General features: G+C 36.7%; 1 protein-coding gene across 1 annotated transcript; it reads right to left on the bottom strand.

Moving 5' to 3' along the window:
• Positions 1–1,565: 1,565 nt before the first annotated feature.
• LOC144435196 (axin-1-like) lies at positions 1,566–26,093 on the bottom strand. Its single transcript, XM_078123772.1, has 10 exons — positions 25,157–26,093; positions 17,363–17,518; positions 13,018–13,129; positions 11,021–11,164; positions 9,955–10,667; positions 9,047–9,205; positions 8,220–8,429; positions 7,351–7,506; positions 6,827–7,009; positions 1,566–3,390 (listed from the first exon to the last, which is right to left on the bottom strand). Exons 1-10 carry the CDS (start codon positions 26,071–26,073, stop codon positions 3,264–3,266), a joined length of 2,877 nt encoding a protein of 958 aa, XP_077979898.1. The 5' UTR covers positions 26,074–26,093; the 3' UTR covers positions 1,566–3,263.
• Between the last annotated feature and the right edge of the window lie 242 nt (positions 26,094–26,335).

The following is a 26,335-nucleotide window of genomic DNA, read 5'->3' on the forward strand; positions in this document are numbered from 1 at the left end:
TCTTGTTAAAGACAAGTTAAAACTTGAAGATACTAGCAGATTATAAGTTTAGAAGCTGTGCAGAATGGCTTGTCGATGCAAAGTAAGAAAAATAGCAAAACCTGCTACCAATATTCACTTTATCACACATCAATCCGAGAATGAGAAGATTATTGTTTAGAAGCTGTGCAGAATGGCTTTTCGATGCAAAGTATGAATGTGCTACGTTTGGTTTGTAAGCTTCATTTTGTGCTACGTTTGATAGGACGTTTGTAAGCTTCATTTGTGCTACGTTTGATAGGACGTTTGTAAGCTTCATTTTGTGCTACGTTTGATAGGACGTTTGTAAGCTTCATTTATGCTAAGTTTGATAGGACGTTTGTAAGCTTCATTTTGTTCTACGTTTGATAGGACGTTTGTAAGCTTCATTTGTGCTACGTTTGATTGGACGTTTGTAAGCTTCATTTTGTGCTACGTTTGATTGGACGTTTGTAAGCTTCATTTTGTGCTACGTTTGATAGGACGTTTGTAAGCTTCATTTTGTGCTACGTTTGATAGGACGTTTGTAAGCTTCATTTGTGCTAAGTTTGATAGGACGTTTGTAAGCTTCATTTTTTTCTACGTTTGGTTGAGTTTGTAAGCTTCATTTGTGCTACGTTTGATTGGACGTTTGTAAGCTTCATTTTGTGCTACGTTTGATTGGACGTTTGTAAGCTTCATTTTGTGCTAAGTTTGATTGGACGTTTGTAAGCTTCATTTTGTGCTAAGTTTGATTGGACGTTTGTAAGCTTCATTTTGTGCTACGTTTGGTTTGTAAGCTTCATTTACGCTAAGTTTGATTGGACGTTTGTAAGCTTCATTTGTGCTACGTTTGGTTGGAAGTTTGTCAACTATCCAGAGCTAGGTAGTCACCAATCCAATGCTGTGGACAGGCTAATTCATGTCACCATGGCCTGACACATAAACAAGATATTTATATTTAATTATTGCTACACCTAAATCGGCCAAGCATGGGACAGGGGGTGGGGTGCATACTTTTTATCAAAACCAAATGCTCTCCTCTCACATTTTCACACAGTTTACATGATTACATTGACAAGATGTTCATCACTTCAGAAAACCTACATCATGCAAGGGCATCAATCAGGCTGGAGTTGAGAGAGGGCAAACAGGTTCATTGCAATTGCTCACCATTTTCTAATATGTGTAACTCCAGGTGACTTACACCATCACTTTCATAAAATCTACAACTAAAAGGAGTTGGGGTGGAGGGGGTGGATTAAACTAAGTTCCAACAGAACTTGTGAGGGGGTATAACAAGCTCCAACAGATGTTGGGGAGGGGGGTGTATAGCAAGTTCCTCAATGCTCACCGAGGTGATTTAAATACTCATGTTGACAAGATATTCCTAATTTTATGAAATCTACACAAAGCACTGTCTGTGGGGCGACGGGAGTCTCAAACATTCATCAAAATCAAATAAACTCAAACTCACACATACTAACACAATTAATATGATTACATCGACAACATGGATGTTCATGATTTTAAAAATATATATAAATTTATTGTTTGAAAACCTACATACGATTCATGTACACCTAAAGCCATGCATTTGGCAAACAAAACATGTCTTTCTGTAACAAAAAGAAAAACAAACTTTTTGAAATATTTTCTTGAAATAAGACTAGAAGGCAGGGAAATTTGTTGATCTATGTACATTGCCTGAAAAAAAAACAAGGCACAGTGTCAAAACAAGATACACGTAACTGTAACAATATGAGTTTTCCTCTATAAAAAGCAAGGAAACAGTGACTGCAGCAACTTTATAAATATAATTATGCTGATTTAAAAAAAAAAACTTCCAGTGCAATCGCCATGAAACACAGCATCAGGGTTTTTTTTGTTTTGTTTTTACAAATACTGGCATGCGTGTACACGGAAGTGTTCCTCAGAATTCTGTGACAGTTCTCAAAAAAAATTACAACTAGTCAATATCTTGTAATGTGATACTAACATCACTATACATAGACAAAAAATTAGGGATGGACTCTTTCTTTCCTGGGAGAAATTTACACAATAACATGATCAGAAAGAAAATTAAAAACACTTTTTTCATTATTATTATTACTTTGAAGCTTTCACACCAGCTAACAATTCATGCACAACTTGCCCCTAAAAACCCCCAAGCAGATGATTCCAGGATCCTTTGCATGTGAAACCTCCCACAATGCATCATTCTTTGACTGATTACATCATCAGAGCAGTGTAGCATACTTAGAGGTAAAGTAACTAAACCACCACAATTATGCTACACTGTATCCAATGATTATCCAATGTGCGAAGTTTGACCAAAGTATTGTTGAACCGCTAAGACCTTAACATTTTTCCCTTTTGTTGAATGAGTCTTGAAAATCTGAGTGTTATAATGAGTTGCCACACAGCACATTATTAGTAAGTTTTCTTTTTATACAAAGTTGCAATAACTGCTTTGACTACTGTTCTCTGCAGTTGGCAAACTGTACATGTAGTAGTGTGACTATTAAATTTAAAAACTTCCAACAATAGATTATGGTTAAATATAATGACAATACTGGCTCTGGTGGGCAAAGTTATGTTACAGATTTTGGACAAAAGATATAGCCGGGTCAACTATTCCATTTTTTTAAGTGCACTGTGCCTTCTTCTAAGTTTTTTTTTTTTACATCATAGCCCACTCCTCTCATCACGCATTGCAAGGCAGTATACCCATCTGCCATCAATAACAAACACTGCCATGCACTGCATGTTACAAAGAATGGCTATTTCTATACAAGTGTGTATTTTCTGTGCAAGCTAGCTCCATTGTTTTCACTAACTACTACATTTCAGCTTGTGTCGACTAAATGTTAGAACGCAATGAGTGGTGTTAAGTGACCACTGTGGTACAAAAATAATCAATGCTACATCCCATAATAAGCCTCCTTGCTTGTAGTAACACACAAATACTTCTCAATGTATTTGGAGTTGGAAAAAAAAGTACAAAAAAAAAAACAACAACAACAAAACAAAATAAAGTGTCAATAAAAAGAAAGAATTCTGCTTTCTTGCACTGCAAGTATTTCAGCTGCTGGTTAAAATATCTGTATGTTTCTATCCATGAGATATTATGGGATGGTATCTAGTTTAATCATAGCACCTCACTCTGTAAGTAAACAGCGGCAGCAGCGGCGGTAATCAAGTCACGCCGTCTGGTTTGATGACTAGTTCCCCCACAAAAGGTTACAGATACCAATGTCTGTCTCTTAGTCAATTTTTTCCACTTTTCCGACTATCTTGCCATCAAAGATAGGCAAAAGAGCACTGTCATCTGACACGATTTCATGTACAACACCACATTCAAACTCATCGCTGGCTTTCTTGAATACATATCTGTAAAGAAAATACATTAAAAAAAATTGTTAGCAAAGTTTATTGTGAAGGTTGTACAATAAAATAGATATACGGTGAATAGTTGTCAAAACTACCAGTGGTTTTGTGTTTAGAGTTCAAAGGTTAAATCTACCAGCAATTTTGGGTTCATATGTCAAATCTACCAGTGGTTTTCTGGATTCATAGGTCAAATCTACCAGTGGTTTTAGGTTCATAGGTCAAATCAAAGTGGTATAGGGTTCAAAGGTCAAATCTACCAGTGATCAGGCTACCCAGGCTATCATCCATGACCTATGACATTAAACCCTGTTATCATACTGTTGTATTTATCTTGACTGAGAAATTGTACTCCCCTATCACTGATACAGAGGAAGTTACACCAGGTAGGTGGAGTAATTTGAGATTGTTGGCTCTCTTATCCTGGGGTTCCTATTAACTATTCACTAAAACATGCTTATGATAGACTGACAGCTGTAAGCAAATGATATTTCAACGTTTTAAAGGAATCTTATCATTTTTATTATCATGGCTTCAGTAAGAAAAAAAATCCACTTGTGTAAAGAAGATATGAAATAAAACATTTATAATTCTGCTTCTACTTGCGAGTATTAATCTTGTCTCAAATATCACAATCACAAATCAAAATGTAGACTTTCAGACCATATTATCATGACTTTTGCTAAAGCTACCATTAGGCAAATTGGGGTGTTCGTTAATCTTTAAAATTTATCAATATTGGAGTACTCTTTGGGATTCTTAGTTAAAGTTGAAAATTTATGAATATTTGTGGCATTATATTGTCATTGAAAAGCAATACATATTATTTTAGTTTGGAGGGAGAGTGGGCTGCCAGGTGTCCATAAAACACTAGTTGCTTTGAGGCAAAAAGAAGCAAGTAGTATGAATGACTGGTGTAAAGTAGTGTAGCATCTGTCATACGAAAATATTATGATATATTTGATATGATCATATTCATATCATTTTATACTTGATACAATTGAATATCAACTTATGTTTGACATGACTTCAGTGTAACTGAACATTGTGCTGTGTTTGACATGACTATGTTTACATGTTATATTTGATGTAAACGAACATCATGCTATGTTTGACTTGTTTTATGTTTGAGTTGTTCTTGATGTGACTGAACCTAATGTTATGTTTGTGATGTGACTTCATGTTCACATCATGTTGTTCTTGATGTAACTGAACATCATTTTATGTTTGAAATGTCTTTCTATGTTCAAATAATGTTGTATTTGATGTAACTGAACATCACTTAATTTTTGTCATGACTACGTTCACATATCATATTTGACATCATTTCATGTTCACACACTGTTAAGTTAAACTTAATGTAACTGAACATCATTTTATGTTCAACACACATGTTCAAATCATACTGACGTTCTTTCACAAACAGATTGTCTTACATCAAAGTTGCTATTTGTCGGTCTACATTACTGGTTGGGTACTGATTAGTTTCCTGTAGGACCACATCAAAGCAAGGCAACAAACATGTTACACATTTAGTCAATGAAGTGGTTAAGAAACGCTGTATTTCATGACACCGCTCGAATACAAAACAATACAATCCTGTGTTTTTGCACAGTATCAAGTTTCTGGTTTCATTCTGAGTAACCATTTTGGTGTTAATAACTTGAATCAGATGTGAATTGTATTCAGGTAAACCGTGAAGTGATCCAAACACTCTTGGGGTCAGGGGTCAGGGTGTCAACTAAAACAGATGGGCTACATATATATATATATAAATATAAATGTTAGAGATTTCCAAACCCACTTAAAATCTGATCTCCTATCCTCAGATCATACACTGATTACAGTATTTTTGGTTCTTACATATCACACAACCAATCTTAAAGCAGAAGTTTTCACTTTAATCAAATTCACTCCCTCTACTCTACTCTAAAAAACAAAACTGTTGATCTTTACTGACAGACTTGCCTTTCAACCACTGCAAATTATGTTTTGATGGATTCTGAAACATTTAAATACAAATGGCTGCAGGCCTCTTTTAAACCATTTGCAATGTTCATGCCATTTAAGAAAGCATCAGCCCAAAGAGCAAACCAGTCTTCTAAATCATTAACGTTAAGCTATTGGTATCAGGATAAAAGTAAGCCATGTCTTGTAGCTTTAGTCAATCTTATAGTCAAATCCACACTCATGTCTGAAAATGTTATACAGAACAGTTTTGGTTCTGGAGAGCAAGTTCCCTTGACGTAATTCACCTTACAAACTAAGACACTTTTCAGTTAGATTTTTTCTATCTTATATTTTCTATCAAACTGAAAATATTTACTACTGCTAGAAATAAGTACATGAATGATCTTGAACAACACTGATAATCAAGTTGATATCAAAGTAAAAGAAATTAATTTGTAATTTTTTACAATTTCCAGTCATTTTTTAAAATAAATACCGGGATCATTTTAATTGGAGTGAAGTCCTATATTATTGAGGTCCATACTGATTTTTCAATATGATCTCTGAACATCTTGCCTGCCTTTCACAGAGACAGTAATAAAACGCCTTTTGTTCAGGTCAAAGATCACTGTTTGGTGATTCTTATCTTTCATCATGTGTTGTGTGTACGGTATAAGAGAAGGAAATGTTATCAGAGGGGATAGTACAGCAGGGACGTCTTCCTCATTACACTGCCTTCATACAAGCATATCTGTATCTGCCCTAGGGAGCACTCAACATGAACCAATCCCTTTTTCTGTCAGGCAGGTCATACAAAAAGGTCAACTCTACATCTGTTATTCAGGTCCTATCTATGGCTAACTCTCTGGACACAAAAGTTCTGGTCTCAGAGACACAAGCTACACAAAATTATTGACTAGATTAAATGACTGGAAAACTGAATCCTTCTCACAATTTTCAAACATGTTGACTGTTGTAGGCTGGTTACAGTAAGTACTTCCTGTATACCAAATCTAAGATGTCTCAAATATCTTCACACATTCTGACTTCTCAAGGTGACATGTTTATTTTAATTCTATATCTATAATGTCTTCAGGTGAGGAAGGTTTTATTTCATGCACATCTGGAGAAATATTTTAATATCTATTCTATAGGTTCTTATGGAGTGCATGTGATTGACATTTCACAGATGCGAAACAAAAAATTTGATTCAACAGGTGCATTTGGCAATTTGAAACTTTCATTGTCTGTTAATCCGTTACTGGAGCCATAATTTGAGATGTAATGTGGGTATACATTATTCAGTGTTTCTGCTAAGGTTTGGGAACTCCAGTTACACAGAGAGAAAATCTGAAAAGATTTACGCTGATTTCTATACCTTGTTTAGTGGCAACCCAGATAGACAACCACTGGTAGGTTTGACCAACTTGCCACCCTTACAAAATAATCATTATTGTCTAAATTTTGAAAAACAAAATGGCTGACTTACTGATAATCTCCCTTCTTTGTAATAAGTGACTTGAATTGGGCTAGAGTTATCTCTTTGCCAGGTATGGATGTCCTGTATGGGATTGGTTCAGAACAGAAGAAGTACGCCACAACGGTTGACTTCGACGAGTCTCGGTGACTTGCTGATGTCGATGTTGTCTTGCTCCGTGATGACATCTTTTTCCTGTGAATCAAACAAAGAAATGATCAATTTAGTCAGGTGAAAATGCCAATATCATGTAATTGTCACGTGTAGACACTTTGAACGAATCTGTACTGTCGTAGCGACACACAGATACAAAATATAAATACAGCAGTTGCTGGGAAAAGGATGGAAGGAAATGTTACGAATTTCTATGTTATACAGACATGATTAATACATGAACACTTGAAATGAACATATGCATTAAAACCTCCAGGCATTGTTGTCATGGTAATATAGATGAATCACAGGAATTGTAACAATCTAGAGCATCTTCTTCACATACTGCATTTGTTACATGGCTGTGGAGACGCAATACTTACATTGTGGAGTTATTGCTTTGTTGTTTCTGTTCTTCTTCAATTGGTTCTACCACTGTCAAATCTGTCATCATTGTCTTACTGGTTGCTGACGTTCCTCTTGATTGAGTCGCTGACGCGGATGGCCGTTTCTCTTTCCTAGACGTATCACTTTGGTGCCTAAGGGAGGAGAGACAAGAGAGAAAATGAGGTTAGCAGAAATCATAGATACGGTAAAGTTAGCTTGTCAAATTTTTTGTGCAGAGATTGGTATCTTTAAATTCGACAAACTGAGTTGAAGTGTTACAACAGAAGTACCCAATGGACATGAACTTTACAGATACATCATTCTCTTCCATAAATATCAATTACCCAAAATGACATAAACTTTACAAGTACTCCTCTACGTCCAATAAATATCCGTGCATCACAAAAATGAAAAGTGTGGTAAAATATATTGTCATCAGTAAATAATCACAAAAACAGGTTGACCCATGAATCTTTGATTAGCTTTGCACCTCAGCATGCTTTCTCAAGAAGTTTAATTTAATGTACCATATCAGTATTGCAACAGGTAAAATATCTAGAGTCATCAAAGTTTCTTGTCTCATGTATAAGGATTATGGACAACGATGAAATCAAAAGCAGCTAACTATAGTGATCAAATCTATGATTCTTCACATTTTAAAAAACTTGAACTTAACAATAATGAACATTCCAGTTTTATCAAAATTAAAATCTAGTGCTGGTCTACCAGAAAGTGACAAGAAATACATGGTACAATCAAAAATTGGGGGGGGGGGGGGGGGAAGATTTCGAACACATAATTCAGGTGAGGACCACAGAAATAGTTCTGTTATAAAGAATAAGTAAACAAAATATCATAGCCTTACTTGGACTTAGGATGCTTTGCTTTCTTCTCATCATCTATCCTCCTTCTTGCTTCTTCTAATACACTCAGAGGATCAGGAGGTGTATTGATTGGCATGCAAGGATCTTGAATGAATGGCTGAGATGGTTTGTTCTTGGACGTCCATGCAATCTGTGCCCTTTCTATGGAACTTGGTCTTGATGTGTTGTAAGCAACAGGTTTCTTAGAAGCCCTAAAACAATAGTAAATCAACGTTTAGATTATTTGATCTGACTTGTGAGTATCTATATCTTTAAAGTTTCCGTTTCAATTATGAGGATTGTCACATAATCTATCTAACTTGTGACTATTTCAAAACAACAACTAAATAAGATGGAGTAGCATAGTTTGTTTACATATAATGACTCCTACTACCATTTCAGTGTTGGCTGCTTGAGATAGTTACAAGTACTGTACACTTTGTCATTGCCATTTTGTTGCATACTTGGCTGTGACTTTGACAAGATTTTTACTCCTGCCAACCTATGGGTAGACTTTAAGACGTGTGACACGTATTGCCCTGTTGGCGGTACGCTATCCCCCAAGATGTTTGGGCCTATAACCCACCCTCACATGATGAGAGTGATGGCCAGATATTGCCTTATTGGCTGTAAGACATGCTGTATTGTTTTGCCCTATCAGCCACTCTCACATGAGAATGAGGGGGCTGATACAGTGTACTGCCTTATGGGCTGTAAGCTATGCCCTATCACATGAGAGGGCATCCTAACACAGTATTTCTTATAGACTTATCTATAGGATGACTGAGATACTGTATTCTGTGCCACAAAGTGATGGGATTTTACTTACGCTACTCTATGCGGTGAAGGTGACGGTGACTGCGATGGTATTTTATGTTGACGTCTATGTTTCTGATCTCTGCTACTTCTAGACACCATCTCAGCATACTGTTGTTGTTGATGTTTCGTGTACATCTCACTCTCTTCTATCCATTCCATTATTCGATTCCTAAGATTTGGGAAATGAAAAACATTCTATTTATTTGATTCCTGGGATTTGGGCATTGACAAGACATTCCATTTGAATTCCAGAGGTTTGGAAAAATTTACAGGCATTACATTCTTTGATTCCCTATATGGGATACAAGTGGTTTTGGGACATTAAAGGCACGCCATTATCCGATTACCACAAGGGACACAAACTGCAAGAAGGTTTGGGTTGGGGAAATCTAAGACTAAATCTCGAAATCAAAGCATGAAGATGCAACTGACTATTGTGGATAACCTTACGGTAAATATACACACTATCACTGCTATGAATCAACACTACAATATCAATATTTAGAAGCAAAACTCAAAGTCAAGTGATTGAACATCTCTTGGACCCCAACAAGCCTCTAATGATGTCAAGTCTACGACATTTCTGTATTCAATATCCGACCCAGCTCTGTTTTCGTATAGAAATCATTACAATACAATGAATATCAGTAGGCGTTATCAGTAACTTTGCACAATCGTCTGCCATGATTTCACCAACAGCTGGTAGTTTCTAAAACCAAGCAACATGATACAGCCGCGATCCATTGATGATACAAATGTCTGCATCTTGTACATTGTATTTGCTCATCTGTTCCTACCCTAGCAGTCAGAGAAATGACCAGTGCAAAGTTTAAGATCACAGCTCTGTGTTCTCTGTTCTAGATCAAACTGAATCTGTATATCACAGAAGTGTTGTTAGGTCATGAACGAAGTACTCACTTTTCACTTGCAGTATCTGACGGAGGTAAAGATCCAGCTCCTTCAAAGATGCCGCTATCTACACCAGACGTTGCTTTAGATGTCACAGACGCATCCGATTTCTTGGAGGACTTCTTACTTTCCCGTTTATGTCTGGAAGATTCGATGACTGGATCTATTGGTGTTTGAGCCACACCCATGCCATCTTGATGACCCCTATTTTTGGCAGTGTACAGAGTTTCTGCCGGATCAAGTCCCAATACTGTTAGACTACGATGCTGGGCTTCTGCCTCTATTTGTTGTTTATTTTTCATCCCAGTATGGTGATGAATATGATGGTGGAAGTGGTGTTTGTGACTCTCAGTATCGTAAATGCTAAATTCATGTCCTAGTCCGGCCTCTCTAAGATGCCTGGACTTATGTTGCTGATGTAGCTGTTTAGTGTACAACGGAAAGGGTTGCTGAGCACCATGACTTTTGCGGAAAGCACGATCCGGTGATTTTGATTTTGGGGTGTGTCTCCCGGGTGACCATAACCCGTGAGGGGAGTGCCTTCCTGAAGCGTCACGAAACACCCTTGAGAAATGTTCCTCTATGATACTGTTAGGGTCATCATCAACCCCACTAGTTGTGTCGTCTGCTGACATAGGAAACTTCTTGGCAGGTTCTGGTGGTAATGTTTTAAATGCCGGTGCACTACTTGTGACAAAGGGTTTCGACACCTCTTCCTCTTCCTGAGAAGATAAAAGACCAAAATATGAAATTAATCAAAACTGAACTTTAAAGCTTCTCTATCTTAATCATGGACTCAACCATGTCGTCATGTTACAAATGAAGCCAACATTTTGTCAATGTCACACCCATTCTGCCAGAAGGCTGATTTAGCTTTCAAAACAGGATACAACTTTACAATTATGACCACAAAGGCAATGACATTTCACATGTTAATGAGATGACCGCCATCATTTCAGACAGTCAGACTTCTTTTTAGATAATTATCATCCTGATAGTTATTACAAGTTCATTCTGATCAGCACTGATTCAGTAAAACTGAGTTCCTTATCAATATATCCAAGTAAAATCTTACCTCCAAGTCCAACTTCCTCATCTTTGCTTCTAATTGTTCCTCTGTTTCTTTATGTCTAATGTATGCTTCCAGTTTTTCAGTCAACAAAGCAGCAAATGTTGCTGGCTCCATTGGTTGCACCTCTTTGGGTCTCCTCTGGGAATGCTGGGAAAAAATAAGTCATTTATTTTGTTACAATTTATCTCTTTCTTTCTATGATCTGAATGTATCAATTTTTGAAGGAGGCATGTACATCACCTCCCTATCGACTTTTCCCCTTCCGTTAAGTTTGTGAGTGTGACATACAATTCTTTTGACTAAATCAGAATGTAACTATGATAACTGAAATAATATTTTCTAGTACAGTACTTTAAGTAGAGTGAATACATGTACAAACTTCCATACACATCACACAACTCTACAAAGTTGCAAAATTTGAAATGAAGATTACAAAACACTGAATAGGTGGAACATACATGCAAAAAAAAATTTTTGCAAAACTTTCTTCAAATCAAACAGCTAAACTATGAACACAAAAAAAACATACTAGTTCTCAAAAATACTTTTCTTGAGCACAGCTTTGTAAATAATTACTCTTAACACCATCATTCTTTGATCTGATTTCTACTTTATAAAAGTAACTTTGTGGATTAATGAAAATGACTGTTCATGTGAAGAGATATAAAGGATTCATTGAAAGCTCACAATATACTATGAAGTGATGAAAGACGTTAAATTTCATTATCTTTTCACACATACTTTATCGTAGATAAATATGACAAGTGTCTGATTCCTTGCCAGTATAGATAATACCAATTGACAACGAAGTGGTATGGTAACTTAAACACCAAACCTATTACACATGGTGGGTGCGCGCGCCCGCACGCACACGCACACACACACAGCACTAACTAGGAGTATAGGTATCAGTCGACTAATACCTCTCTACTTAAATGAGCATTCACAGGCTCTGATTACTCAAACATTTCAAAATCTCACTTTTGTTATTCCTGGCTATCACTTTCACAGAGTTCAAAAAATTCTAACCATTTTAAGCCTACAGGTTCATTGTTTTGACAAGCACACTATGCCTACTTCAGCTCAAGACGACTTGGCCTTGACTTTGAGATACTGTTACTGCCCAGTTATTTTCATGGATGGAGGCAGAGTTTCACATGCTTTGTATGGCCGCCACTGGGGAATACAACATTTCTATTGAAGAGAGTACCGACTTGTTTCCCATCGGCTGTCTGTTTAGCATTTGGCGGGTGATCATACATCCCTTGTCGGCTTACTTTCATATTTGACTGATATGTTTAGTCTCATCATTTTTCTTGGTTTATTTCCACCTTATCTCATCACACAAGCCTAGGTTTTTTTTGGGCACATGTGTTAAAAAAAATTAGTGTTTCATCTTTGCCGAAACATCCATACACTACTAGTGATGGCCATCACAATAGCGAGGCAGGCAGCATTTAAAGAAACCATATTTGCTAATTAACTTTTTCATTCCTTTTCCGACTCGGGGAGGTTTATTAGAAAACAGGGCGTCAATGCATGCAGTCAAGCGAGAGCAATTGGCAAGTAAACGAAAGGCAGACTATCAACTTCTTGCTGTCCTCAATTGCCCTACCACAATACAATGCATTTATACCCCTCAACTACCATTTGTTAACAGTCTTCTTTTGAAGTTGCCAACTAAAAGATACATTTAGTTACAGATTTAACTAGGTATCTCAGGACTAGTCAGAACGTAGTCTCCTTTCATGGTTTTAGACACGTCTCTCCATACACATCACTTGAACTCAATTGGGTTAAATTTTTTTAAGGCTGGCCATATTACTCATACTTGGTTGACTGATCCACTTCGACTAAGTTACACAAAAATCAATTATATGCTTAATTCTGCTGTTGCTATGGTAACATGGAAAGTGATAGAGCTATTTGTAGGTTTTTTTAACACCATGACTGGTAATAGGAGGGCTGGGGAGGGGAACATAAATGGGGAAACAACTTACTGGAAAGGGCGGAAATGAGGTTATCCGACCATTCTGACGTATATTGGTGTGCATTGCTCGCATCTGTCGCCTTCTCTGCTGTTGATATCGTTTGCTAGGTGGGATACCATCTCTGAAGAAAATGAAGGAGAACAAATGAACATTAGAATTCTGCCTAAAGTTAAAAAGAACATAGCTCTATATAATTCTGCTGGCAGGATAAACTGATGTCCTATAACATCCATATAACTTTTAAGATTATAAAACTCTTTTTCACAAAGTATATTTCATCCAACTGGCAATAAATTTACTATCTGAACACAAACACAATAAGTACATTATAAAATACTGTAATTATTTTTGTCAAAAACTAAAAAGTGAAAAAACCTCAAATTTTCTGACGTTTCTAAAATTCAATTCAATGGTACTTTATGTAAGCTAGAATGTAAAACACAAATTGTTGATATAACAAGGTGTGATATAAAGTGCCTAATATCAGCACATTGTGGACTTTACCCTCCAAATCCTCTACACAATCTAATTTGAGACAATTTGACAACAACAGATGTTCAACCACTGCACATGTCAATTCAATTAAACACACTGCAATAAAACACATATTTTGAGAAATCTTCGGCCTACATCAAAAGGTCGGCCTGCACTACAATATGTATGGGCACCAGGTTTTCTAACAATTCTGCTTGTGGCCATACCATGGCCATATCACTATATCCACACATACATATGTACACATATATACATACACATACACACACAGATACATGCATGATCACATACATGTGTACACACACACACACACAGATACATACATACATACATACATACATACATACATACATACATACATACACATGCACTCACATGAGACAAATACAAATACACATACACATACTCATACAGACACACATTTGCATGCACATACACAAATGCACATGCACATGCATGCGCACACACAGGCACACACACACACACACATACACACACACACACACACACACACACACACACACACACACACACACAGAGTGGTACACCTAGTCTTTACATGTGATACCATATTGTTTATTATACTTCTAAGTACTTCGAGTAGTTAAATTTATGATGATTATCAAATATGGTCATTCTAACTATAGTTTTATGTACATCATCACAATTTACAATTCCATTTCTACATCAAGGAATGTAACAAAAAAATCCATACATCGACAATTTTATGTATTTCAATAGTCTTGACTTTCACCTTGGCTTTTCCTTTTCATATTAAACATTTCAAGAATTCCAGCCTGAAACGGGTCTTTATTTTGTTCACCCATACCAAATAACTGATAAAAGAACTTGGTTGAATGTTCTCAGCGATCCCAATGAGCAACAGGTTAGACTGCCACAGTATTCCTATTATTTGACAAGGTCAAGACTCTTTCAATTTCAAAATCATTTTTTCCTGTTCTTTTGAAACATGGATGTATGATGGTTTCCCTATTGACTCCACGATGGCCACGGAATGAAAGAGAATACATATACATTATGTTGGGGTGTATCAGTTTTACAAGTCCATTGTGTGCTGACTCAGTCAGTGAATTGGCACACAGCACCAAGAACCAAAGACTGGCCAGATGCTTGCTATTGTCTGCACTTTAGATCATTAGCATAGACTGACAAAGACGCAGTGCACTCTTTCATTATCAAAAATTGATTTGTTAGAGTTGAATAAAAACTAGGTATGTCAATGTCATGTTACTGCAATTGAATGATATCAAAGCAATGTTGTTGAAAGATGTTTAGGGGGGTCCAACCTTCCCTACACCTTCCCTACACCTTTTAAAACATGGCCAGTTGGAATGACCTTCGCACTACCTCTTCTCTGAGTTGAATTTGTTAACCAAAAAACACCAAAAGTTCTATCTTCCATAAACCATTCGCTTACATCAGTTCACTATATATGTTTGGATAATTTGATTCAAATCAGTGCATTTTACTTCTCAACTATAACTAAGGTAAAAAAAAAAATTCACAAGGGCATAAAATCAACTCCATACAACTAATTCCACCAAATCTTCCATCTTATGACAATCTTTAGTTTGAAAATTGAAAACCTGACATCACCAGTTATCTCTAACATTTTGGGGGCTTAAAAAGTCCAAAATGGCGGACATGTGCAAGTGGTAGGTGAGAAACAATGCAGAGCAGATAAGGCATTCCATTGGGGTAGTGCTGGTCCATTCAATAGCTACTCAATGTATTCAGGTATGTTAGATTTGAATAAACAGGACCAGATAATGACACGAGTGTTCATTCACTTATTAATGAGGCACACTCACCACAATTGTACAAAAACAAATGTCTCATCCCCTTTTATCAAACTCTGTCTCATACTATTACGTTGTGGATATTCCGAGTTTTTTTTCAGTCCTAAAAAACATCAGCCATATTCTTGTATGTTGACCATGTTTACTTGGCTCCCTACTACTACTAGCATCTTTGAATATAACTGATGTGTCCCTACATACGTTATTAGGTTGGAACCTGAACAAGAAAATGCTCAGTGAAATAGGCCGGTTTTTTGAGCTTGTTAACTGAGAAAGATTGGCCATTCTGACATTTAGTGGTAAACACAACCTAGCCTAGGAGGGAGGTATCTTCAAAGGCTTATTTTGCATGCTGAGCTTTGCAATTATGCATCCTCTTAAAGCAGCAAAGCGTTCCGCTCTCCAGACAGCCCACAGCCATCTGATCACCATGATTACACAGCAACCGACTCCACTAATGTTCGTCTTTCTTCCCTATATTCCATCTCCTTCTGCCCCCTGAACGTCCTCTTAATATAGTACCTATGTTGTCTCCCACTCATACCCCGGGGCGGTGATTACCATAGATGCCAGTTCGCAATCAAAAGCACCGACAGAGAGCTATTTCAGATTTCCAGATAAAACCTATGTTCTGTTAATTGAGGGGTTTAGGTCTTCTAAGGACATAGCTCACCATCCTTACACAGAGTGTGGGAAAAAAGATGTGATTTTGAACAATGAATGCCGACTAACAACCTAGTCCTTCCAGAATGACGACTAGTACTACTTCCTATTTGAGATCTGTATTCATCCTACTGTATCTGTATATCTCATTGAGTTGACATGATAATACTCCTAAACAAGACTACAACAGCCTTTACACATACTTCAGCTTTATGAGAACCCATTTATTTTTTCAAACTTAACAGCATCTTTATATTTAATATTATCATTTCAGAGCTGTACATCATTTGGTTCAAACTCTTCATGACCTAAATATTTTCCGTTTGTTAACCATTCTGTAACAACCCTCGTATACTAGTTCAAATCTTGTTACTTCACTTCTCAAGCTTTACAGTGTAATAAGAACATAAATCAAAAAGTAAGATTTTTAAAATTTGACATTGACTTTTGTCATTTGTCTACATTTTTGTACTTTTCCATCATACCTTGTTTTCCTTTTGTTTAATATTTTTGTTGCTTTGCTTTGTATTTCTTGTTATTCAGATTATTGCAATGACATGTATCCAGTCAATATATCTAGGTCTCATACCATGTTGTAAAATGCAGGGACCTTTTCTATCAAATTATTATAGTGAGCCAGGATTTCATTAGTACAAATAATTAATACCACAACTGTGTAACCAACATGTGGAGCGTATAGAAACTACTTTTATCTCTCCCCTACATCACTAGTATTTCACTTTAGAAGGGAACCGCACAAATATTTCACTTTAGAAGGACAACTGTGCTGCCTTTTGAAGTAAACAATAAACAAACAATATTTATAAAGATTGTGTGCTGAACTGTTCAATGCCAAATACCATTATGCACCATCTCTTCACACATTTTTTAACATGTGGCTTTTTTTTTGTAAACTGAGTTTCTTGTAAAGCAGTCAATGTTTTCCCACTGAGTTTTATTGCCATACAACACAATGTAACCTTGACCCATCAATGTGCTTCATTTTTCATCACTGAACTTCACTTAGATGGGGTCGTAAAAGTAGATAATACAAAGAAAAATTGATGAAATGAAAAATTTGTGATAGGGAGTTGTATGGTAAATCTGTACAAATGTCGTATGTCAGGCAAGCTTCAAGTAGGCATACTTTTATCCCATCATGCATTGCTCAAATGATTCACAAGTCTACAGTAAATGTATCCTAGTACCATTTGTTGTAAGATCATCTCATTGCATCAACCCTACACATAAAAAGACACTGTCACCATCATCAAAACAACACGAAGGGTTCTATGCCAGTATGACTGACGGATACAAACCATTACATCCCAGGAAATGAAGGGGGAAGGTGTCTGAATTATCAAAAGGGTACTTACACACTTGAGTCTGTTAATGACATTGTATCATCTGAGATGGCATCACTTGACAAACTTTGTAACTCTGAGTCGTTTGTTGACGTTGCTGGTGCATGTGAGGCTAGGCTAGGATGGTAAGGACTTATCATTTTCACTGAGGTCCCTTGTAGATATCTCCTACAAATAAAGAAATAGAAAAACCGTCAAGAGTAAGTAAGACAAAAGGGAAAGAAATTTTCTGCTAAAAGAGTCAAAATATTTTTGGGGGATTGTAATGAACAGAGTCCATGAACATACACTCTTGTAATTTAAAAGAAAAAAATTCAATAAAAACATTTCAAAGCTCTTGTGCATTTAATATGAACAGAATACAATATACATGAATATATCTAAGTAACATGAATATATGGGAAGCTTGTCCCTGTCGGGATTCTTTCCTCTTTTGTTTTGTTTTATTGGTATTCACATATTTTAACAACACAGAAATGAGTGGTTTCTATACAGGACGGCTGAAGGAATTCAGTGTCAACCCTCCACTACTGCAAAGGACAGTATTAGTATTCAACACAAGCCATTAATCGAATCGTAAAAATTATGCCGAAATGAGAAAATTCACACCACTCATAAAACTGTACAAGAAACTAGTACTAAACGACATCAGAAACCCATGTCAAATGTAACACAGGAATGCTTTTTTATATATATACAGAAGTTGAAGCTCCATGAAGAAAATTCCATTGGGCAAAAGAAGAGCTCTTTTTTTTTTTGAGGCACATAGAGCCTCCTTATGGAATTCCACAAGGATGAAACTGCTTGTTTTAGTATTCCAAGGCTGCTGTATTATCCCACTCAACAGACATTTTTATTACGCAATCAAACTTAAGAAAACACCCTCTGCCTGAACCATAAATTTTAAAGCACTGCCACCTTGCTGCTTCAGCCATCCATAAAACATCATGACCACAGATACAGCCAATCAGACAAGCTTACACAAACAAACACAAGTGGCACCAACAAGTCTCCTTATCTTTAAATCTTATTGGCTAATATTTACACTTGCTACAGTTCCAACCAATCATAACCTGGCTACTAGCAAGTCACCACAATAAAATATTTTCCTCTACCTACAGAATACTGGGAAGTTCTGAGTGTTGACATAATGGATTACGATTCCTGGTTGGGGTCTATATTAGCAGCCACTCTTGCTCAATACACAAAATGTAATCAGTGACCAGCTACAATCAGAGGAAAATCAGATACTGTAACAGCAAATAGCCATATTGGAGTTGTTTGCTGAAATGCATACTTCTAGCATGATCAACCCCGATGATGAGTCAGGGGTTTGACTATTAAAGCATGTGAACATTAAACAAGTTTGAAAGGTATCTATCAAATATTACTTGATAAAAACTTCTTTCTTTTTTATACAGATGCTTTGACCTTGTCTCACTATACTTGGACTTGACATTAATTATTGAATTCACCCGAGTAATGCAATATATAATAATATTTATATCCCGACCACAAACTTGGATCAATCTACACATGGGGTTATAACACTAATACATTTCTTTCTTAGGAATTATTTTTTCTTGAGATTTCAATTTGTTTTGCATCCTACTTGTTCTCAATTAATATTTTTCCAGGCATATTTACAAATAAATAAATGTAAATTTCAGGACTTGGAAACCTTAACGTGTTTCTCTTTTAAATCTTGAATAATTATAAAGAACATATTTCTCTAAATAACATCTGGAAGAAAGTAACATGTTGTTCAGCTTTGTGACTAAATTAGTTCAATTTTAAAATATTTTTGCACAGATTTCAAACTGTTTTTATTGTATCATTGACCTATATATTGTACACTAAAGTGTCTCACTTTACAGCCTATCATGGCACCTGATTTTGCTTGTAAATTGACCGTGGCCCCCCACAAACAACAACAGTGATTATTGCAAGACACAGACCGCAGCAAACATGACTGCATTAACTAAAGGTCACATTGTATGTAAGCTATCCTGACATGGACACCCCCATCATAGCAATATAAAGACCCTCATCAAAGTACAAGCCTTGGTCATGACACGCTATAGCCTTACAACTTATACAAGAAAAGACAAATGCCACATCACTGTAACCCCCCCCCCCCCTACACACACACACCCCAACCCCATCTTGGTCTCAATCCAATGTAAAATTCAAAGTGAGGCCCTACAAAAAGAATCAAATGACACATCACTGTAAACCCCCCCCCCCCCCCCAACACAACCGATTTTGGTCTTGATCTGACATGACATGCATGTGAGGCCCTAAAATTGAACACCCAATAACACCACTCTTAGGGAATGCCCCCACCCCATCCACTGATCATCATATGCTTTAGGATGCCATACAAGGGAACACCTCATCACATCATTACTAACCTCCCTCTCCCTTTAAGTCGTGATCATGTTTTAAGAAGTTATACAAGGAAAACCCTTCACTGTCACCTCTTGACCAACGACCCCCCCACCAGTCTTGATCATATGAATTATGATTTAGACAGTTCTATGATTTGACACCCGGTAATATATCAGTGTTAAGAACACCCCTCCTACCCCCCCCCCCCCCTCCCCATTCCTGACACACTTTAGGAAGTCCTAATATCAACCCCCCTCCCCCATAATAGCACTGTAACCCAAACCCCCATTCCCCCATGCCAAATGGTTCCAGGCAAGTATCCCTTCCCTCAGTAATTGTTCATAAATTTTACAACCAACAACATAAACTCTGTCATCATTACCTGACTGTGGGCCACCCAACACTATGCCTTTAAATGTTGGCACAAGTCTGAATATTATGAATTTAGAATGAGACTTGTATCACACATATTGAATTGACTTGTACTCATCCATAAAATCAAAACATTATTAGTAAAACTATATGAAGCCCTAAAACTGCATTAAATGCTAAAAGAAATAAGCTTGTTTACCATTCCACAAATTTAAATTAACAACATGACTAATTATATATTGTATACTTGGGAAAATATTCAGAGACAAATAACCCTTTCCTCAACAAACTTCCTACCTTGTATACCTAAACAAACTTTTTGAATAATCATCATCTCCTGTGAAACAAAATGGCCACCAACGTTCCAGTGAAATCACTGTCACCTATTCAAGGCCTGTACACTCACAAACAGTAATAAAATGTTCTCTTTTTCATTGCCGCATTTTTGTGACAACAAAATTGACAGGAGGGAATTTTTTTAAAACTGGCAATGTTTAGATTACTTTCTTCCCCCTCCAGCCTCTGTCATTGATTTGTGATGTTGACAATGACTAGGTACAAAATGCACACCTAAAATGGCTGATACAAACCCCCTTGTAAATCACATACATTAGCAAGTGTTGTCATTTGTTACTCGCTCTGTGTTGTTCAAGTAATAACACACCTAGTAATTCAATCACAGAATGCAGACAAAAATGGTCAAACCTTGTCACCATTTAAATGTGTCATTGTAATCTAAATCACAGCCCTGACTAAAACACAACATTCATGTCACAATTTCCATCACACTTTAATCTCCTTTTTTTGAGGCAAGACGAGAACAGTGACCCAGAAAATCGACTTAAAACTAGCAACCTGCATTTCACACAAATTCCATTAGTGACAAAAAACCTTGTTAGCCAAGAAATGGCAACAGTGTTCTTTTAGAGTGTTAATTAAAAATGCAACACATTTAACTGAAGTGAGACAGTAGAAACTGCTACACAGTATCCATTCTGACTAAATTCCCCTGGGTACTTTCCTTGCATACAATTTGATGAGCTCTGAGATTTCTTGTTGAAAAGTGGGCCATTCTACAACAGATCAATATGCTTGAGTTAACTAAGTTGAAGCATTATGCCATACCCTCTACACTCTAGTCAAATTGGTCTTCAATACACAATGGAACAAGGGCAACTACAGCTTGGCTGGACTACATTCCTGGTGTAACATAACACCCCTCTGCAGCTACTGGGCAAATTAAAGGCAGCTAAAAATGGTACCACATATTTAACAAGTTCATGACTTCACACAAAGAACAAGATAGTGAATAAATACGAGTGGGGGTCTAGAAAAAGTTGAGAAATTTGAATTTGGGTTTCCTTTTGAAAAGACTATTGAGCAAAAGCTATGACACAAAGGTTTGTCGTTTTACCACTGCTATGTACACAATTGGTGAATACAAGATGTTGATACATTGTTTCAATGGCTGCCCAGTGTAAATTACATAAGTCTTCTGTGCTACCACACCAAATGGACTGCCTTTTCTTTCACTTCCAAAAAGCCACTTTGATCTGATCTCATTACCAGCTGTTCAGCCCTTTTAACCATAAACATTCAGTAAAATGCTTCAAAATAAAAGCAATTTCCACATCACAAACACCTCAAACACATTCTAGCTCAAGATATCTCCCATTTTGTTGAGATCTTGAAGTTAGAAATTTTTGTGGTGAGGTATTTAGCTAACCCAGTGTATTCAATGGCATGGACCACCTATAAACATACAACAGTCATGTCATTACAGCCACTCTGTTCATGTCAAAAATAACACAGCTCCCTGACTCCCTTGTTTAAAATACATCCATCTTCCAATAGTGGACATTTAGAACAGCTGAATATGTGCAAGCCACGATAAATCAAAGAATAACAGTTATTATTTCATAATTAATGAACTGGCCCAGTGTCAAGGTTATGGCTTATGACACCAAGCAGGAACATCTCCAGTGAATGTTCTATTCCTACAACACATATAAAACACAGTATTGATCAGCTCTCTTCTACCACTGAACACAGTATTAATCTTATTAACAGTTGAACAATCTCAAGGCCTCCTACATTATAAATCGTCCCTGACCTATATAACAATACCACTCCTTTCTCTGTATGAAATCTATTTTTTCCCCTTTGATGTGCATAATATACCAATTTCCTTCATTTCACACATAAAGGGTAAACAAACACACTCCCTATACAGTATTATAATTCAAAAATTTTACCAGGAGGAAAAATAAATCAATCCACAGGACAATGTACAAAAATAAACATGATATATGTTACTGAGACAGACAGTTTTTTTTTTATAATTAAACTAATGAATTCAGACTAAAATCACACTGCACCTGTATACAAATATTTATGTATGCTATGGTTTCAAAATTTTCACTTTATTTTCTAAGATAACACACCCCTCAATAATAATTCCTTTGATGTTTGATGATGAGCAATATGCTCCTAAATTTACATATTTGTTTTTATTGCATGTTATGGTAAATTCACTGATTCCCATATTAAGAGTATGTGATTTATGTGGCTAGGTCACACCTCCCCTTTTCCAATGGATTTTTTTTTTGTTCTTATTGTTATTTTATATTTCACTCTAAACAAAGCATGGCTTTTATCATAAGTATAAACTGTGGCTACATCCATACTCACATTTTGTGTTTTTTTAAATGTATGTTTGCATATTTTAACATGTTAATGACATACCTCTTTTAAAGTTACAGAAATGATGATGAAACCAAACACCTATAGAACTAATACATAAGTGTACTTGTACTAGTTATCAACAGCCACTGTTAAAAGTTTCACCTTGCTCAGAGATTTTCTAAAAAATGTCTTCAAATCCATAGACGTTGACTGCAGAATACAGCTCTACCCTAGAACATAAGAGTACTAACAGTGGCATAACACGGAACCCACATTACAAGTCCCCCATGTGTCAAAGTGCTAAATACACTCTAACATGGCAACCCCAAGTACAGAAACCCTGTGTCATGCTGGCCATTTACTGTGAAACATGGAGACCCACAGGTACAGGTACATCATTATGTCACTACAAACTGCATCCCAACATGGAACCCATACAGTACAGAAATCATGTGTCATAACAACTAACTACACCAAAAGAAGTGGATACACATTAGAGGCAACCCTGTATCACAGTACTACCAGCACCCTAAACATGTAACCCACAGAACTAACCACACCCTATACATGGAACCCACAGTACTAACTGCATCCCAACACAGAACCCCATGGTACAGGTATCCCCTGTGTCATATAGTTCCATAACCTGGGGACTCATCCAAGCATGTGGAGTTTTCACTCCCAGCCAATTAGCAAACTACACTAGATCCGCTATTCATCTCAATTACTCAGTTGACCCTTCACATAGTACACATTAATTTTATAAACACTTCAACTGCACTTCTCTTTTACATTATGCACTCATACAGTTTTTTCACTTTTTATGCATATATCTAACTGAAAACTCTAGGAGACAATACTTGTATAGGTCAATACCTTGTGTCTGACTTGAAGTTCCCTACCTGATCCAAGGTTGAACATTTAGGTGATAATCAGTTCCCATAGCAACCAAATCAAATGACTCCCCTTAATTACTTATGCCTCTCTCCTAAGACTCCATAAACCTTGCAGAAATCTCAATGTTTGATTGTTTGTGTGTGTGTGTGTGTGTGTGTGTGTGTGTTACTTATGCATTCTGTAAAAAATTTCACCCAGCAAGTTTTAGTAAATTCTGACAACCCCATCACCATCATTCTGCTTGGTCTGATCAAACAGTAATTCTCTGTGAAGCATTCTTTTATCAGTTTCTATGGTAATTAAACTGGAGGCGAGATAGAAGATATCTTCAACATCAAAACCAATGTAATATCTACCACCATTGTTCTGACAGCTACTTCGCTTTAATGAACAAAAAGCGGAAAAAACAGGTGATAAACTTCATTAGCCTTGTGTTGCAATATGACCACTGTTTTAATTTTGATATTACAAATTCACTGACTACTGTTTGTAGGAACCCATTAATGACAACCCTGCTGTTATCAAGGGGTCAAAGGTCACAGATTGGCAATAAAGCATCCTGTGACCTTCCACAATGACAGGTTTACATTTCTAGGTCTGTGACCTATAATAACGTCTAAAAATCATACCTACTATCATCACCATCTAAGATGACATAAACAAACAAAATCTGCTTATGACTAATATGTTTTTTACATGTGGTTGGTATTTTGATGATGATTGCATGCGGATTTGGTTTTCACCCATAATCAGTGCATGTACACTTTGTTTACAAATAGTGCAAACATAGCAATAGTGCTGTTTTCCACACAACAACATCACTATAAACTGTCAAATCTCCTCGCAAACAGCTACTGAAAACTATAAGAAATTTCTACAGACAGACTGAACTAAATTCTTAACGTCTCATAAACTCAGTGGTCACTCACTGCCATAAAACATTAATTTTTAAAGTACTTTCTCTACAATAATACATCATTTAGAAAAGGATGTTGACAATCTAGGTTACCCAATATATTACTCTACAACTAGGTGTGCATTCAATTTTAATTTTATACATATTTCAAGACAATTCAGACATAGACAATGCCATTATTTTTACTGCCAATATTCAGAAGCTGGTTGCACACATCATGATATTTGTTAAAATTCAAGAGTGTAGCAATTCATGTGTTGAAATCCCTAACCCTACAATAGTTTTATGGAACACTTTCAGTGCACACATGTTCACACGGCATAATAGATTGTATCATCTATGATGTAATTACCTCTGGAGTAATGCAACCCTACAGTATTTTAATCTGGTCCTGTTATGTTTCCTAAACTGGGTATCACACATTAGTTTTCACTAGAATGTGTAAGTTTCCTGGTTTAAGAGCCATTTCTACAGACCATCTTGCAAATACATAAAAAAAGACAAGAGGGACTGTATATTTCTATGGAAATAAGTGGTATACCTACCCTTCGCCTTGGTCACATACACCCAGCCGTTGGTACTTGGTTGCTGCTAACATTTCCATTGTCAATTGTGGAAGTTTCTCTGGTCCACATGAGGTAGCCGGGCATTTCTCAGATAAAACATCACTACTAAGTTCACTGTCCTCGTGTACTGTAGGCAAGTAACCCGTTGGAAAGTGACAGTTTGACGAGCTAGAACTACTTTCATACCGTGGACTTGAAAGCCCACCATTCTGCACATATTGCACATATATGTCCGATTTCAAGAACATGGGATATGTTGTCTCCCTCATCAAATCCTCAATTTCCCGTTGTGCTTGATCTAATAATCCTGGATCTAGCGGAGTTTTGCCTATATTCTGCGCAATGTAATTCCTTGTAATATCTGACAATTTAACAGTCTGAGGTCCATTTGACTTGACAAAGTTCTTATAAATAACTTTGGCAGTACCTGCCCTGGTAGGGTCCAATGGTGCTTTATTTTTGAAGCCCTGACAGGCAAACCAAAATAAGAGACTATCTTCATCGCGTTCTTGTTTTAAAAACTCTCTAAAGAGATTAATACCTTCGCTATCATCAAGCAGAGCCCGTAAACTTTCAGCCCATCTTGTATATGGGGGTGTCACACTAGCACTCCCCTCGGGTTCATATCCAAGTGGTGCTTCAATGTCCTCAATATTTTTCACTTTATACCTATCCCTCATTATCAAAGGACTAGCCTTTCCAGGATCAATGTTGGATCTTCTGGGTGTTGTAGCAGGTGTAAGTTCTGTCTTACTGAACACAACACTCCCACTTGGGGTGTATGTACTACATGTATTGTTCTCTTCCCCTGGTACAGGGGGCCTCTTTTCTGTAGGTACATCCTCTGAAAAAGTTTCTCCTGGATCAGCTGAAATGGGTGGCACATCCACACTCATTCTGCTGACTGAAGGGAGGGGTTACCTGAGAATGATTACGGAGGTAATTTGTTTTGTCTTGAAAGTGTTATCCATACACAATTCCTGCAAGCACGGCTCTGTACAACACACATCAGCTGTTGTCACATCCACATATCTTCTAGTAATATTCATCCATAAAATACAATCTGTTATAAAGTAAACATGAAAATAGCGTCAGTTTTGCTGCATCTGTTTTGCAGTCAAATACTTTCAATGAAGAAGTAAACATTGGAACTCGACA

Source organism: Glandiceps talaboti, chromosome 5, assembly GCF_964340395.1.
Source record: "Glandiceps talaboti chromosome 5, keGlaTala1.1, whole genome shotgun sequence".
NCBI classification, from domain to species: domain Eukaryota; kingdom Metazoa; phylum Hemichordata; class Enteropneusta; family Spengelidae; genus Glandiceps; species Glandiceps talaboti.